This window comes from Lithobates pipiens, unplaced genomic scaffold (assembly GCF_037356315.1).
Source record: "Lithobates pipiens isolate NorthernLeopardFrog02 unplaced genomic scaffold, aLitPip1_a1.2 Scaffold_23, whole genome shotgun sequence".
Lineage (NCBI taxonomy): Eukaryota > Metazoa > Chordata > Amphibia > Anura > Ranidae > Lithobates > Lithobates pipiens.
The window spans coordinates 336,076,841-336,094,482 of record NW_027507785.1 but is presented as its reverse complement, the minus strand read 5'-3'; the positions used below and the strand labels follow the sequence as shown (position 1 = coordinate 336,094,482).

At 52.6% G+C, this 17,642-nt stretch overlaps 1 protein-coding gene across 2 annotated transcripts; it reads left to right on the top strand.

Moving 5' to 3' along the window:
• The first annotated feature begins 6,255 nt into the window (after window positions 1-6,255).
• HPDL (4-hydroxyphenylpyruvate dioxygenase like) lies at window positions 6,256-15,622 on the top strand. Of its 2 annotated transcripts, none has more exons than XM_077450784.1 (2): window positions 6,256-6,347; window positions 11,830-15,622. In XM_077450784.1, the coding sequence occupies exons 1-2, from the start codon at window positions 6,326-6,328 to the stop codon at window positions 13,044-13,046; spliced, it is 1,239 nt and encodes a 412-aa protein (XP_077306910.1). In that variant the 5' UTR covers window positions 6,256-6,325; the 3' UTR covers window positions 13,047-15,622. The 2 variants fall into 2 exon arrangements, with proteins under 2 accessions (XP_077306910.1, XP_077306911.1); XM_077450785.1 differs by lacking the exon at window positions 6,256-6,347 and adding an exon at window positions 6,505-6,525.
• Window positions 15,623-17,642: the final 2,020 nt, after the last annotated feature.

Sequence of the window (17,642 nt, the reverse complement as noted above, 5' to 3'; positions counted from 1 at the left end):
CCCAAAGACACACCCCCTTCTGGACTCCAGAGACACACCCCCTTCCGGACCACAGAGACACACCCCCTTCCGGACCCCAGAGACACACACCTTTCTGGACCCCAGAGATACACCCCCTTCTGATCCCCAGAGACACGCCCCCTTCCGGACCCCAGAGACACAAAGCACCCCAAATCAATGGTGGAATCCTCATTACCCATAATAACAATACCCCTTCATTCTGAGGTTTAGGAGAGTTTATTATTGTTTGTAGTTACAAAGTCCCGCTGCATGTACATTCGTTCTGTGCAAAAACAAAGGTTATTAGACTATTTCCCCTCCAGGTCGAATGTTATTCATTCATGAAGAGCAGAGTGATTCATGGAAATACTGCATTAGGGCCCCTAGGTGGCGCTGGTGATCATAAGAAATAAATAATTATCTGATCTAACCACTTGCTGGCCCAGCCGTCTTCTGACACCCAGTAAAGACTGAGATAATTGGGGGACTACAAACGGCTCATCTGAGGGGAATGTTGGGGTCAGAATATTAGGAGTGAAAAGCTTTGCTGGTCAGACTGGGAGACACGGGAAGCTTCGCCCCATACACAGACAGATCCGATCTTCACCAATACATCGCTCACATCTCTACACTTCGCCCCATACACAGACAGATCCGATCTTCACCAATACATCACTCACATCTCTACACTTCACCCCATACACAGACAGATCCGATCTTCACCAATACATCGCTCACATCTCTACACTTCACCCCATACACAGACAGATCTGATCTTCACCAATACATCACTCACATCTCTACACTTCACCTCATACACAGACAGATCCGATCTTCACCAATACATCACTCACATCTCTACACTTCACCTCATACACAGACAGATCCGATCTTCACCAATACATCACTCACATCTCTACACTTCACCCCATACACAGACAGATCCGATCTTCACCAATACATCACTCACACCTCTACACTTCACCCCATACACAGACAGATCCGATCTTCACCAATACATCACTCACATCTCTACACTTCACCTCATACACAGACAGATCCGATCTTCTCCAATACATCACTCACATCTCTACACTTCACCCCATACACAGACAGATCCGATCTTCACCAATACATCACTCACATCTCTACACTTCACCCCATACACAGACAGATCCGATCTTCACCAATACATCACTCACATCTCTACACTTCACCCCATACACAGACAGATCCGATCTTCCCCAATACATCACTCACATCTCTACACTTCACCCCATACACAGACAGATCCGATCTTCACCAATACATCACTCACATCTCTACACTTCACCCCATACACAGACAGATCCGATCTTCACCAATACATCACTCACATCTCTACACTTCACCTCATACACAGACAGATCCGATCTTCACCAATACATCGCTCACATCTCTACACTTCACCCCATACACAGACAGATCCGATCTTCTCCAATACATCACTCACATCTCTACACTTCACCCCATACACAGACAGATCCGATCTTCACCAATACATCACTCACATCTCTACACTTCACCCCATACACAGACAGATCCGATCTTCTCCAATACATCACTCACATCTCTACACTTCACCCCATACACAGACAGATCCGATCTTCTCCAATACATCACTCACATCTCTACACTTCACCCCATACACAGACAGATCCGATCTTCTCCAATACATCACTCACATCTCTACACTTCACCTCATACACAGACAGATCCGATCTTCACCAATACATCGCTCACATCTCTACACTTCACACCATACACAGACAGATCCGATCTTCTCCAATACATCACTCACACCTCTACACTTCACCCCATACACAGACAGATCCGATCTTCTCCAATACATCACTCACATCTCTACACTTCACCTCATACACAGACAGATCCGATCTTCACCAATACATCGCTCACATCTCTACACTTCACACCATACACAGACAGATCCGATCTTCTCCAATACATCACTCACACCTCTACACTTCACCCCATACACAGACAGATCCGATCTTCTCCAATACATCACTCACATCTCTACACTTCACCCCATACACAGACAGATCCGATCTTCTCCAATACATCACTCACATCTCTACACTTCACCCCATACACAGACAGATCCGATCTTCTCCAATACATCACTCACATCCCTACACTTCACCCCATACACAGACAGATCCGATCTTCACCAATACATCACTCACATCTCTACACTTCACCCCATACACAGACAGATCCGATCTTCACCAATACATCACTCACATCTCTACACTTCACCTCATACACAGACAGATCCGATCTTCTCCAATACATCACTCACATCTCTACACTTCACCCCATACACAGACAGATCCGATCTTCACCAATACATCACTCACATCTCTACACTTCACCTCATACACAGACAGATCCGATCTTCACCAATACATCACTCACATCTCTACACTTCACCTCATACACAGACAGATCCGATCTTCACCAATACATCACTCATATCTCTACACTTCACCTCATACACAGACAGATCCGATCTTCACCAATACATCACTCACATCTCTACACTTCACCCCATACACAGACAGATCCGATCTTCCCCAATACATCACTCACATCTCTACACTTCACCCCATACACAGACAGATCCGATCTTCACCAATACATCACTCACATCTCTACACTTCACCTCATACACAGACAGATCCGATCTTCACCAATACATCACTCATATCTCTACACTTCACCTCATACACAGACAGATCCGATCTTCTCCAATACATCACTCACATCTCTACACTTCACCCCATACACAGACAGATCCGATCTTCACCAATACATCACTCACACCTCTACACTTCACCCCATACACAGACAGATCCGATCTTCCCCAATACATCACTCACATCTCTACACTTCACACCATACACAGACAGATCCGATCTTCACCAATACATCACTCACATCTCTACACTTCACCCCATACACAGACAGATCCGATCTTCCCCAATACATCACTCACATCTCTACACTTCACCCCATACACAGACAGATCCGATCTTCACCAATACATCACTCACATCTCTACACTTCACCTCATACACAGACAGATCCGATCTTCACCAATACATCACTCATATCTCTACACTTCACCTCATACACAGACAGATCCGATCTTCACCAATACATCACTCACATCTCTACACTTCACCCCATACACAGACAGATCCGATCTTCCCCAATACATCACTCACATCTCTACACTTCACCTCATACACAGACAGATCCGATCTTCACCAATACATCACTCACATCTCTACACTTTGTATCTTTATATCGGTCTTGTGATCTTATGCTCTTTTATAATTTAATCAATTTTTTTAGTTGTTACACAAGAACTGAAAGGGACTTTTTTTGGGACTCTTCTCATCAGTATAAGTTACAGAATATCGAGAGAATATCATTATATTTATCATCCGTATTCCACAATTCTATCTGTGGGGGGATGGGCTGCCAGGGACATGACAGAGATCACTGTTCCCGATCCCGTCAGGATGGGGAAAATCGCCTTATTTACAAATACAGATCCCCGTTCTGCTTCTGTAAGGCTGGGTTCACATTGCAGCGATGCGGGAACGCTGCGAATCCGCGGCGGGTTCCCGCATCACACACCTCCCGGCGGCAGGTCACACTGCGCTATGCGAACTGCTGGGAGTGTCAGTGAAACGTTAATGACAGATCAGTCCGCATATCGCAGTGCGATCTGCAAACTCGGACAGGAATCGGATCGCGTGGTGTGAACACCCATGAGATCCGATTCTGCTGCGGAACGAAAAAAAAAGGGTCCTGTGCGAGTTTCAGCCGGATGCGATGCGAATTCAGCCATACTATCTGTATACTATCTGTATACTATCTGTATACTATCTGTATGGCTGAACTCGCATCACACAGAGATCGGATGTGATTTGCCCCGCAGTGCGGTGCGAATCACATCCGATTCTCATCACTGCAGCAGTGTGAACCCGGCCTAATAGACGATCGCAGGCCGCGGGCGAACATCGAATCCACCCGCCTACAACCGCGCCATACAGGAACGGAAATTCACACAGAAGAGCCGACCGGCCGCAGAGTATCTGAGTGAGAAAGACAGCAAGTGGTTAATGTCTAAACCGCTGGCAGCAAAAGTACAGCCCTAAGTGAAAATGTCCAAATTGGGCCCAAAGTGTCAATATTTTGTGTGGCCGCCATTATTTTCCAGCACTGCCTTCACCCTCTTGGGCATGGAGGTCAGCAGAGCTTCACAGGTCGTCACTGGAGTCCTCTTCCCCTCCTCCATGATGACATCACAGAGCTGGTGGATGTTGGAGACCTTCCCCTCCTCCACCTTCCGTTTGAGGATCCCCCACAGATGATCAATAGGGTTTAGGTCTGGAGACATGCTTGGCCAGTCCATCCCCTTTACCCTCAGCTTCTTTAGCAAGGCAGTGGTGGTGTTGGAGGTGTGTTTGGGGTGGTTATCATGTTGGAATACTGCCCTGCGGTCCAGTCTCTGAAGGGAGGGGGTCATGCTCTGCTTCAGTATGTCACAGTACATGTTGGCATTCATGGTCCCCTCAATGATCTGTAGCCCCCCAGTGCCGGCAGCACTCATGCAGCCCCCAGACCATGACACCCCCCCACCATGCCTGACTGTAGACAAGACACACTTGTCTTTGTCCTCCTCACCTGGTTGCCCCCACACACGCCTGACACCATCTGACACCAAATACCTTTATCTTGGTCTCATCAGACCACAGGACATGGTTCCAGTAATCCATCTCCTTAGTCTGCTTGTCTTCAGCAAACTGTTTGTGGTCTTTCTTGTGCATCATCTTTAGAAGAGGCTTCCTTCTGGGATGACAGCCATGCAGACCAATTTGATGCAGTGTGCGGCGTATGGTCTGAGCACTGACAGGCTGACCCCCCACCCCTACAACCTCTGCAGCAATGCTGGCAGCACTCATACGTCTATTTCCCAAAGACAACCTCTGGATATGACGCTGAGCACGTGACCTCAACTTCTTTGGTGGACCATGGCGAGGCCTGTTCTGAGGGGAACCTGTCCTGTTATACCGCTGTATGGTCTTGGCCACCGTGCTGCAGATCAGTTTCAGGGTCTTGGCAATCTTCTTATAGCCTAGACCATCTTTATGTAGAGCAACAATTCTTATCTTCAGATCCTCAGAGAGTTCTTTGCCATGAGGTGCCATGTTGTACTTCCAGTGACCAGTATGAGAGAGTGAGAGCGATAACACCAAATTTAAACACACCTGCTCCCCATTCACACCTGAGACCTTGTAACACTAACGAGTCACATGACACCGGGGGGAGGGAAAATGGCTAATTGGGCCCAATTTGGACATTTTCACTTAGGGGTGTACTGACTTTTGTTGACGGCGGTTTAGACATTAATGGCTGTGTGTTGAGTTATTTTGAGGGGACAGGAAATTTACACCGTTATACAAGCTGTACACTCACTACTTTACATTGTAGACAAGTGTCATTTCTTCAGTGTTGTCACATGAAAAGAGAGAAGAAAAGATTTACATGAATGTGACAGAGGGGTGTACTTACTTTTGTCACATACTGTGTGTATATATATATATATATATATATGTGTGTAATCCAGCACAGCGGGCCGCACTATACCAGTAAAGTTACGGGTGACGGTGGAGGTAATTATATGGCACGTCTGTGTTCTGTGCAGCAAAACGCATCGCACATTCAGAATAAATGGTGCAAAGAATATATATAATATTTGGGGGTTCTGATTCATTTTCTTGCAAAAAATACAGATTTTTACATCTATACAAAAAAGTGGCAGTCTTCAACTAGTTAATAAAGTGTTACAAAAAAAATAAAAAATGATATATATATATATACACAAAATGACCATTCTAACAATAGAGAGTGTCAGAAGACAAGAAAAGCACACCAGGGGCTCACACACAACGTCATCATTCCACTACTGCACACGTGCAAGGCGGCCTCCCCTCCCCCACCTCCTCATTACAGGATGGAGGGGTGAATGCAAGATTCCCCACCCAGCAGCTAAAGTCATCTCATCTCTGAGAGGGTCCCCGTGCACCCCTATAATTATCTCAGGGACAAGAGATTGATTCATTATTAATATTAATGATTAGGGCGGGGACAGAGACGGAGAGAGCTGAGCAGACCCCCCCCCCCCCCCGCACAAGAATGGTACATCCCAGACTGAAGAGTTACTTTGTATCAATGAGTTTCCTCTCACATGACCTCAAGTGACCGGCAAGGTGAGAGATCCGAGCTGATCAATGAAATGATCGCCCCCTAGAGGTGCCACCCCGCCCCTTTACACCCCACCAATCACCCGACATCTGAGGATGATATAATGCAGATAAGAGTTTAATTACCACCTTAATGACCCACAGAACCCGAGAAATTCATCTGTGTTCAGATCAGAGGGATGAGGTGGTAACTCTAACTACTAACCCCTCCACGTCCCCCTGTCCTTGTATCCCAGTCCCCTCCACGTCCCCCCGTCCTTGTATCCCACTCCCCTCCACGTCCCCCCCCCCCCTGTCCTTGTATCCCACTCCCCTCCACGTCCTCCCCCGTCCTTGTATCCCACTCCCCTCCACGTCCCCCCCCCCCCCCCGTCCTTGTATCCCACTCCCCTCCACGTCCTCCCCCGTCCTTGTATCCCACTCCCCTCCACGTCCCCCCCCCCCGTCCTTGTATCCCACTCCCCTCCACGTCCCCCCCCGTCCTTGTATCCCAGTCCCCTCCACATCCCCCTGTCCTTGTATCCCAGTCCCCTCCACATCCCCCTGTCCTTGTATCCCAGTCCCCTCCACGTCCCCCTGTCCTTGAATCCCAGTCCCCTCCACGTCCCCCTGTCCTTGTATCCCAGTCCCCTCCACGTCCCCCTGTCCTTGTATCCCAGTCCCCTCCACGTCCCCCTGTCCTTGTATCCCAGTCCCCTCCACGTCCCCCTGTCCTTGTATCCCAGTCCCCTCCACGTCCCCCTGTCCTTGTATCCCAGTCCCCTCCACGTCCCCCCCGTCCTTGTATCCCAGTCCCCTCCACGTCCCCCTGTCCTTGTATCCCAGTCCCCTCCACGTCCCCCTGTCCTTGTATCCCAGTCCCCTCCACGTCCCCCCCGTCCTTGTATCCCAGTCCCCTCCACGTCCCCCCCGTCCTTGTATCCCAGTCCCCTCCACGTCCCCCCTGTCCTTGTATCCCAGTCCCCTCCACGTCCCCCTGTCCTTGTATCCCAGTCCCCTCCACGTCCCCCTGTCCTTGTATCCCAGTCCCCTCCACGTCCCCCTGTCCTTGTATCCCAGTCCCCTCCACATCCCCCTGTCCTTGTATCCCAGTCCCCTCCACATCCCCCTGTCCTTGTATCCCAGTCCCCTCCACGTCCCCCTGTCCTTGTATCCCAGTCCCCTCCACGTCCCCCCCCCGTCCTTGTATCCCACTCCCATCCACGTCCCCCCCGTCCTTGTATCCCACTCCCATCCACGTCCCCCCCCCCCGTCCTTGTATCCCACTCCCCTCCACGTCCCCCCCGTCCTTGTATCCCACTCCCCTCCACGTCCCCCCCCGTCCTTGTATCCCACTCCCCTCCACGTCCCCCCCGTCCTTGTATCCCACTCCCCTCCACGTCCCCCCCGTCCTTGTATCCCACTCCCCTCCACGTCCCCCCCCCCCCGTCCTTGTATCCCACTCCCCTCCACGTCCCCCCCGTCCTTGTATCCCACTCCCCTCCACGTCCCCCCCGTCCTTGTATCCCACTCCCCTCCACGTCCCCCCCGTCCTTGTATCCCACTCCCCTCCACATCCCCCCCGTCCTTGTATCCCACTCCCCTCCACGTCCTCCCCCGTCCTTGTATCCCACTCCCCTCTATGTCCCCCCCGTCCTTGTATCCCACTCCCCTCCACGTCCCCCCCCATCCTTGTATCCCACTCCCCTCCACGTCCCCCCGTCCTTGTATCCCACTCCCCTCCACGTCCCCCCCCCCCCGTCCTTGTATCCCACTCCCCTCCACGTCCCCCCCCCCCGTCCTTGTATCCCACTCCCCTCCATGTCCCCCCCGTCCTTGTATCCCACTCCCCTCCACGTCCCCCCCGTCCTTGTATCCCACTCCCCTCCACGTCCCCCCCCCGTCCTTGTATCCCACTCCCCTCCACGTCCCCCCCCGTCCTTGTATCCCAGTCCCCTCCACATCCCCCTGTCCTTGTATCCCAGTCCCCTCCACGTCCCCCTGTCCTTGTATCCCAGTCCCCTCCACGTCCCCCTGTCCTTGTATCCCAGTCCCCTCCACATCCCCCTGTCCTTGTATCCCAGTCCCCTCCACATCCCCCTGTCCTTGTATCCCAGTCCCCTCCACATCCCCCTGTCCTTGTATCCCAGTCCCCTCCACGTCCCCCTGTCCTTGTATCCCAGTCCCCTCCACGTCCCCCTGTCCTTGTATCCCAGTCCCCTCCACGTCCCCCCCCCGTCCTTGTATCCCACTCCCATCCACGTCCCCCCCGTCCTTGTATCCCACTCCCCTCCACGTTCCCCCCCCCCGTCCTTGTATCCCACTCCCCTCCACGTCCCCCCCGTCCTTGTATCCCACTCCCCTCCACGTCCCCCCCCGTCCTTGTATCCCACTCCCCTCCACGTCCCCCCCCGTCCTTGTATCCCACTCCCCTCCACGTCCCCCCCCGTCCTTGTATCCCACTCCCCTCCACGTCCCCCCCCCCCCGTCCTTGTATCCCACTCCCCTCCACGTCCCCCCCGTCCTTGTATCCCACTCCCCTCCACGTCCCCCCCGTCCTTGTATCCCACTCCCCTCCACGTCCCCCCCGTCCTTGTATCCCACTCCCCTCCACGTCCCCCCCGTCCTTGTATCCCACTCCCCTCCACGTCCTCCCCCGTCCTTGTATCCCACTCCCCTCTATGTCCCCCCCGTCCTTGTATCCCACTCCCCTCTATGTCCCCCCCGTCCTTGTATCCCACTCCCCTCCACGTCCCCCCGTCCTTGTATCCCACTCCCCTCCACGTCCCCCCCCCCCCGTCCTTGTATCCCACTCCCCTCCATGTCCCCCCCGTCCTTGTATCCCACTCCCCTCCACGTCCCCCCCGTCCTTGTATCCCACTCCCCTCCACGTCCCCCCCCCGTCCTTGTATCCCACTCCCCTCCACGTCCCCCCCCCGTCCTTGTATCCCACTCCCCTCCACGTCCCCCCCCCCCGTCCTTGTATCCCACTCCCCTCCACGTCCCCCCCCCCCGTCCTTGTATCCCACTCCCCTCCACGTCCCCCCCCCCCGTCCTTGTATCCCACTCCCCTCCACGTCCCCCCCCGTCCTTGTATCCCACTCCCCTCCACGTCCCCCCCCCGTCCTTGTATCCCACTCCCCTCCACGTCCCCCCCCCGTCCTTGTATCCCACTCCCCTCCACGTCCCCCCCCCGTCCTTGTATCCCACTCCCCTCCACGCCCCCCCCGTCCTTGTATCCCACTCCCCTCCACGTCCTCCCCCGTCCTTGTATCCCACTCCCCTCCACGTCCCCCCCCCCGTCCTTGTATCCCACTCCCCTCCACGTCCCCCCCCGTCCTTGTATCCCACTCCCCTCCACGTCCCCCCCGTCCTTGTATCCCACTCCCCTCCACGTCCCCCCCGTCCTTGTATCCCACTCCCCTCCACGTCCCCCCTGTCCTTGTATCCCACTCCCCTCCACGTCCTCCCCCGTCCTTGTATCCCACTCCCCTCCACGTCCTCCCCCGTCCTTGTATCCCACTCCCCTCCACGTCCTCCCCCGTCCTTGTATCCCACTCCCCTCCACGTCCTCCCCCGTCCTTGTATCCCACTCCCCTCCACGTCCTCCCCCGTCCTTGTATCCCACTCCCCTCCACGTCCTCCCCCGTCCTTGTATCCCACTCCCCTCCACGTCCTCCCCGTCCTTGTATCCCACTCCCATCCACGTCCCCACCGACCTTGTATCCCACTCCCCTCCACGTCCCCCCGACCTTGTATCCCACTCCCCCTCCATGTCCCCCTCCACGTCTTTGTATCCCACTCCCCTCCACGTCTTTGTATCCCACTCCCCTCCACGTCCTTGTATCCCACTCCCCTCCACGTCTTTGTATCCCACTCCCCTCCACGTCCTTGTATCCCACTCCCCTCCACGTCCTTGTATCCCACTCCCCTCCACGTCCTTGTATCCCACTCCCCTCCACGTCCTTGTATCCCACTCCCCTCCACGTCCTTGTATCCCACTCCCCTCCACGTCCTTGTATCCCACTCCCCTCCACGTCCTTGTATCCCACTCCCCTCCACGTCCTTGTATCCCACTCCCCTCCACGTCCTTGTATCCCACTCCCCTCCACGTCCTTGTATCCCACTCCCCTCCACGTCCTTGTATCCCACTCCCCTCCACGTCCTTGTATCCCACTCCCCTCCACGTCCTTGTATCCCACTCCCCTCCACGTCCTTGTATCCCACTCCCCTCCACGTCCTTGTATCCCACTCCCCTCCACGTCCTTGTATCCCACTCCCCTCCACGTCCTTGTATCCCACTCCCCTCCACGTCCTTGTATCCCACTCCCCTCCACGTCCTTGTATCCCACTCCCCTCCACGTCCTTGTATCCCACTCCCCTCCACGTCCTTGTATCCCACTCCCCTCCACGTCCTTGTATCCCACTCCCCTCCACGTCCTTGTATCCCACTTCCCCCCGTCCTTGTATTCCACTCCCCCCCCGTCCTTGTATCCCACTCCCCTCCACGTACCCTGGTCCTTGTACCCCAGTTCCCTCCACGTACCCCCCTCCTTGTACCCCCCCTCCTTGTATCCCAGTCCCTGCCACATCCCCCCTCCTTGTATCCCAGTCCCCTCCACAGCCACCTATTCCCCCCCCCCCTTTCCCCCCTTCCCTACTCTACCCCAACTATTTCTCTCCCCTCACTCTCTCTTCCCTCTTCTTCCCCCAACTATCTCTCTCCCTTCCCCGCCCCCCCACTCTGTTCTCTCTCGCCCCCCCCCCCCACTCTGTTCTCTCTCGCCCTCCCCCCCACTCTGTTCTCTCTCGCCCTCCCCCCCACTCTGTTCTCTCTCGCCCTCCCCCCCACTCTGTTCTCTCTCGCCCTCCCCCCCACTCTGTTCTCTCTCGCCCTCCCCCCCACTCTGTTCTCTCTCGCCCTCCCCCCCACTCTGTTCTCTCTCGCCCTCCCCCCCACTCTGTTCTCTCTCGCCCTCCCCCCCACTCTGTTCTCTCTCGCCCTCCCCCCCACTCTGTTCTCTCTCGCCCTCCCCCCCACTCTGTTCTCTCTCGCCCTCCCCCCCACTCTGTTCTCTCTCGCCCTCCCCCCCACTCTGTTCTCTCTCGCCCTCCCCCCCACTCTGTTCTCTCTCGCCCTCCCGTTCCCAACTCTGTTCTCTCCGGTCCCGTTCCCAACTCTGTTCCCAACTCTGTTGTGTCTTGCCCCCCCCCCCCCAACTCTGTTGTGTCTTGCCCCCCCCCCAACTCTGTTGTGTCTTGCCCCCCCCCAACTCTGTTGTGTCTTGCCCCCCCCCCCCCCAACTCGCTCCTGTCTTGCCCCCCCCCAACTCTGTTCTCTCCCCAGTGGTAAGTTATTGACCAACCAACAGGGGGATGGTTCAATTGACTGTAAATGGATGAGGTGTTCTCTGTGGGTGCATTGTTTGTTTGTCATCCCCCCAAAAATAAAAACCGCCACTGTCATTGATCGTTCATCTCATACAGTCTCATTTTTTTTTCTCTGCAGGCCGTACATTTTGTACCATGTTGTCCCCGCTGATCCGCCTCAGCCACATCACCCTGCAGGTCTCCAGCGCCCAAAAGACCATCACTAATCTGGTGACCAAATACAGATTCCGTCCGTTTGCCGCTCGTGGGTTGGATGGGTCCTCGCCATGTCAGGTAGCTCTAAGAAACGGGGGAGTGGTGCTCATGGTGAATGAGAACAGTCAGAAGCCCCCAATCCAACCGTCTCTGCTCTATGATTGGCCAGTTCCCCTTCCATCAGCAGACACAGCCTGCAATGTCAGCTATGAGGTGGAAGATTTGCCAGTTTTGTGCTGCCGACTGGCTGAGGAAGGTTGCCACCTGTTAGTGCCGCCTACAGAGCTCAGCGATGATGATGGCTCGGTTTCATACTGTGTGGTGAAGTCTGTCATAGGGAACGTGAACCACACGTTGATTGACCGCACTCGGTACAGAGCGCCATTTCTTCCTGGGTTCCAGCTGCTGCAGAGTGATGACGTCTCTGCGGAGGATGTGACATCTGTAGACCATGTGACATATGCCTGCCCACGAGGATCCACCCCGCGGGTCATAGACTGGTATAGACGTTGCTTTGGGTTCCAGCATTTTCCCCTGTCCAGCGGGGAAGACCCGGAGCGGGGTTTTGAGATTAGAGGTCCTCAGATAGGTCTGCGCTTGACCTCCATAGAGTGGCCTGGGCGTAATGAAGTTGGTAAGATAGTTCTGGGTGAATCTTTACCACAGTCGGGAAACAACCAGATTGACCAGTTCCTGCGGCACCACCAAGAAGGCGGCATTCAACACGCTGGCCTTGCCACTCCCCAGATCTTCGAAGCCGCCTCTGCATTTGCACAGTGTGGAGTCTTATTTGCCATGCAGCCCCCATCCTACTATACCGACCCCCAGAAACGGGCAGAGATCCTCTCCGCAGGGTTAGCGCCCCAACACCTGTCACAGTTTGGGATCTTGCTGGACTCTTCCGCAGGATTGGCGGAGAAGGACGGAGGGATCTTGTTACAGGTCTTCGCCGAGCCCCTATTCAGCAAAGATTCCTTCTACTTGGAGCTCATCGAGCGTCGGGGGGCCCAGGGATTCGGGGAAGGAAATATCCGTGCTCTGTGGTGCTCTATGCAGGATATGATGGAAGATCTGAGCCAGAAACAGCAGGAGGGGTCACGTCCCCCTGACTGCCCCTCAATTATGGGGCTGGTCCAGTGACTAGTGATGGACGAACTTCTGACGGGACGTTTCGCGAACGCGGCCGAAAGTTTGCGAACCGCAAAGTTCGCGGAAGGCCCCATTGACTTCAATGTCAGGCAAACTTTACAAACCTACAGGTCATATTGCCAGCCACAAAATAATTACTAGCTGTGCACACATAGTCCCACCACATGGCCACTGACATAACGCATGTATGAGGTGAATCTGGGATCGACAACTACAAGCATTCTTTTTTTATATGGGAAATTGTTGTGACAATTCAGGACTGTGGAGCGCATGAAGGCACTGGGGGAGAGGGAAGGTCAGGGTAGGCTAAGAAGAGGGTGCAGGAGATGATCACCAGCAGCGTGACATACAGCACTGACACCAGCACCGTGATAGAGAGCACTGACACCAGCACCGTGATAGAGAGCACTGACACCAGCACCGTGATAGAGAGCACTGACACCAGCACCGTGATAGAGAGCACTGACACCAGCACCGTGATAGAGAGCACTGACACCAGCGCCGTGATAGAGTGCACTGACACCAGGGATGGTGGGAGCCCCTCATAATATTCATAATAAGCAGCCCCAGGAGGAAGTCAGCACAGCACAGGGATGGTGGGAGCCCCTCATAATAAGCAGCCCCAGGAGGAACTCAGCACAGCATAGGGATGGTGGGAGCCCCTCATAATAAGCAGCCCCAGGAGGAAGTCAGCATAGCACAGGGATGGTGGGAGCCCCTCATAATAAGCAGCCCCAGGAGGAAGTCAGCACAGCACAGGGATGGTGGGAGCCCCTCATAATAAGCAGCCCCAGGAGGAAGTCAGCACAGCACAGGGATGGTGGGAGCTCCTCATAATAAGCAGCCCCAGGAGGAAGTCAGCACAGCACAGGGATGGTGGGAGCCCCTCATAATATGCCCAGCAGAGGTACAGCCCCAGGAGGAAGTCAGCATAGCACAGGGATGGTGGGAGCCCTTCATAATAAGCAGCCCCAGGAGGAAGTCAGCATAGCACAAGGATGGTGGGAGCCCCTTATAATAACCAGCACCAGGAGGAACTCAGCACAGCACAGGGATGGTGGGAGCCCCTCATAATATGCACAGCAGAGGTACAGCCCCAGGAGGAAGTCAACATAGCACAGGGATGGTGGGAGCCCCTCATAATAAGCAGCCCCAGGAGGAAGTCAGCACAGGAATGGTGGAGCCCCTCATAATATGCACAGCAGAGGTACAGCCCCAGGAGGAAGTCAGCATAGCATAGGATTAGCAGACTGTACCTCAGTCCCTATACTGATAAAGGACTGCTGTAGAATAGGGCAGCAGTCAGCAGTAGTGCACCACAACCCTATATATTGTGGACCTATACCAGACCTTAAGGACCTTTGTGGAACTAGTAGCTAGTGATTAGCAGACTGTACCTCACTCAACCCTATATACTGTACTACGCTATACCATACCAGTCCTTAAAAGGACCTTTGTGGAACTAGTAGCTAGTGATTAGCAGACTGTACCTCAGTCCCTATACTGATAAAGGACTACTGCAGCAGAAGGGCAGCAGTCAAGTATAATATTCTTTCTATATTTGGAAGAAAGAATATTATACATGTACAACCCTATATACTGTCCAACTCCTATACCATACCAGTCCTGAAAAGGACCTTTGTGGACCTAATAGTAACAGCTAATGATTAAACTGACTGTCCCTCACTGCCACACACAGCGTCCTGTCTGTCCCTCTCTACACTGACAAAAGACAGGCTGCTGCAACAATCACTTGCACAGCAGTGCACTCAAACCTATATCCTGTACTACACCTATACCAGTCCTTAAAAGGACTTTTGTGGACCTAATAGCTAGCGATTTGTGTCACTGCAGTCTCTCCCTGCTCCACACAGCAACCTCTCCCTATAGTGACAGAAGAAAGACCCGATCCGGCGGCCATTTTACATTCTATTTATAAGTTAGGGGGAATGTCCAATTGTCCATGTGCTGAAATGTCTCCATTGGCTGTCCTGTACCCCATGATGGATGTGTCATCATGGGTCAAAGTTCTTTCACACAGTAAACAGGTAAGTCCGCCGGGCGAACAGCGGCAATAGTCCGCCGATGGGGCAAATCGCGAACAGCCAAAATTTGCCGCAAACCGACTGCCGGGCGAACAGTTCGGCCATCCCTACCAGTGACCATAGAGATCATAGGACCACGCTTGTACAATGGAAGATGAAAGTGGCAGGTGACCCGAGGAACCCCCGCAAGGAAGCTACTAGAAGTACAGCAGGTTTTACGTGACTTGTCTACCTCAACCCATCATGTTGGGTCTGCATATGAAATGATTTTATATGGACACATATTGATAGCGCTGACCGCTTCACACTCCCGGGAGGCAGATCTGGTTTACATATTTATTTTGTTATGTGCCGAGTCTTGTGTGTCCAAATCTTTTATATTTTATATCTGCAATATTATCATTTTATTTACCTCCATCCATGTGGGACTATAAAGCTTCTGGTCTTGTCCTGTGTGCCTTGTCCTGCTCTTCTATCACTCTGAAGTGTTTGTTCAATAAATATCCATTGCAACTGAAATAATAGTTCTTTAAGCCACATGCAGAATGATACGCGCTTTAACCCCTTCAATACCGGACACTTCCGGTGTTGAATCGCAAGTAGCAGAGGAAACTTTGTTAGCCATCGGTAACTTAGCTGTTTACAAATGTTTGCCACACTACATAGACATGTGCGATTAGTTTCGTACGAATAGCAAATTCGTACGAATTTCCCAAAATTCGTACGTTCGGGAGGATCCGAAATACGAATTGCCATGCGTCCGAATTTTGTACGCAATACAAACTTTTGTTTACGAATTTCGGATCAGTTGTCGTCGCATCGACGACTCAGTCATTATGGTTATTATGAGGGGCTCCCACCATCCCTGTGCTATGCTGACTTCCTCCCGGGGCTGTACCTCTGCTGTGCTCATTATGAGGGGCTCCCACCATCCCTGTGCTGACTTCCTCCTGGGGCTGTACCTCTGCTGTGCTGACATACTGAGCACAGCAGGGGTACAGCTCCAGGAGGAAGTCAGCACAGGGATAGTGGGAGCCCCTCATAATGAGCACATGGCTGCCATGCACAACTGCTCCAGTTTTGATCCCCCGCACTGTACGGGGTCACCGGGGATGTGCGGGGTCACTGGAATTTCGTATTTCGGATAAAAACCAAACTTCCATCAGCATCGACTGTCCTATTGAGGTATATATTTTTGACCTGCTTAATACAGAAAATCAAACCACATAATATGGTGGGGATTATGACATCACCAACTGACATTGAAAACAAGAACTTGTGTGTGCAGATAGGAGGGTACTTTAAAACTAAACTCGGCTGATGCATCATATGTCAGTTTGGATCTGTAAACAAGGGGGATAGATCTTATATACATAAGGGCTTATAATAGAAAATAACAATCTATATTATATAATATATATTACATAGATGTGAGGATGAAAAAAGACACAAGTCCATCAAGTCCAACCTCTGTGTGTGATTATATGTCAGTATTTCATTGTATATCCTGTATGTTGCGGTCTTTCAGGTGATTATTTAATAGTTTCTTGAAACTATCAATCCCCCCTGCTGAGACCACCGCCTGTGGAAGGATGTAGGACCACCTACATCCAACTCTCTACGTAGTATAAGGTTAAACCTCTTTTTCTAATTTTAATGAGTGGCCACGAGTCTTGTTAAACTGCCTTCTACAGAAAAGTTTTCTCTCTATTGTGGGGTCACCAGTCCGGTATTTATATATTGTGGGGTCACCAGTCCGGTATTTATATATTGTGGGGTCACCAGTCCGGTATTTATATAATGAAATCATATCCCCTCTCAGGCGTCTCTTCTCCAGAGAGAATAAGTTCAGAGCTCACAACCTTTCCTCATATCTAATATCCTCCAGACCCTTTATTAGCTTTGTTGCCCTTCTTTGCAGTCGCTCCATTTCCAGTACATCCTTCCTGAGGACTGGTGCCCAGAACTGGACAGTATACTCCAGGTGCAGCCGGACCAGAGTCTTGTAGAGGGGAGAATTATCGTTTTATCTCTGGAGTTGATCCCTTTTTAATGCCAATATTCTGTTTGCTTTATTAGCAGCAGCTTGGCATTGCTGAGCCCATCATCTACTAGGACCCCCAGGTCCTTCTCCATCCTAGATCCCCCCAGGAGGTTCCCCCCCCCCCCAGTCTATAGATTGCATTCAGATTTTTGCCACCCAAATGCATTATTTAAAATTTTTCTGCCCTCCCCATTAATTTGTTCAGATCTTCTTGCAAGGTTTCCACATCCTGCGGAGAAGTTATTGCCCTGCTTAGCTTAGTATCGTCCGCATATACAGAGATTGAGCTGTTTCCCCCATCCCCCTCCTCCAGGTCATTTATGAACAAATTAAATAGGATTGGTCCCAGCACAGAACCCTGGGGGACCCCACTACCCACCCCCGACCATTCCGAGTACTCCCCATTTATCATCACCCTCTGAACTCGCCCTTGTAGCCAGTTTTCAATCCATCTACTCACCCCTATGGTCCATGCCAACACACCTTATTTTGTACAGT

Coding starts and splice junctions, on each gene's coding strand:
- HPDL (XM_077450784.1), top strand. CDS start 6,326: ATGACCTCAAGTGACCGGCAAG. Junction 6,348..11,829: donor GACCTCAAGTGACCGGCAAG/GTGAGAGATCCG, acceptor TTTTCTCTGCAG/GCCGTACATTTTGTACCATG.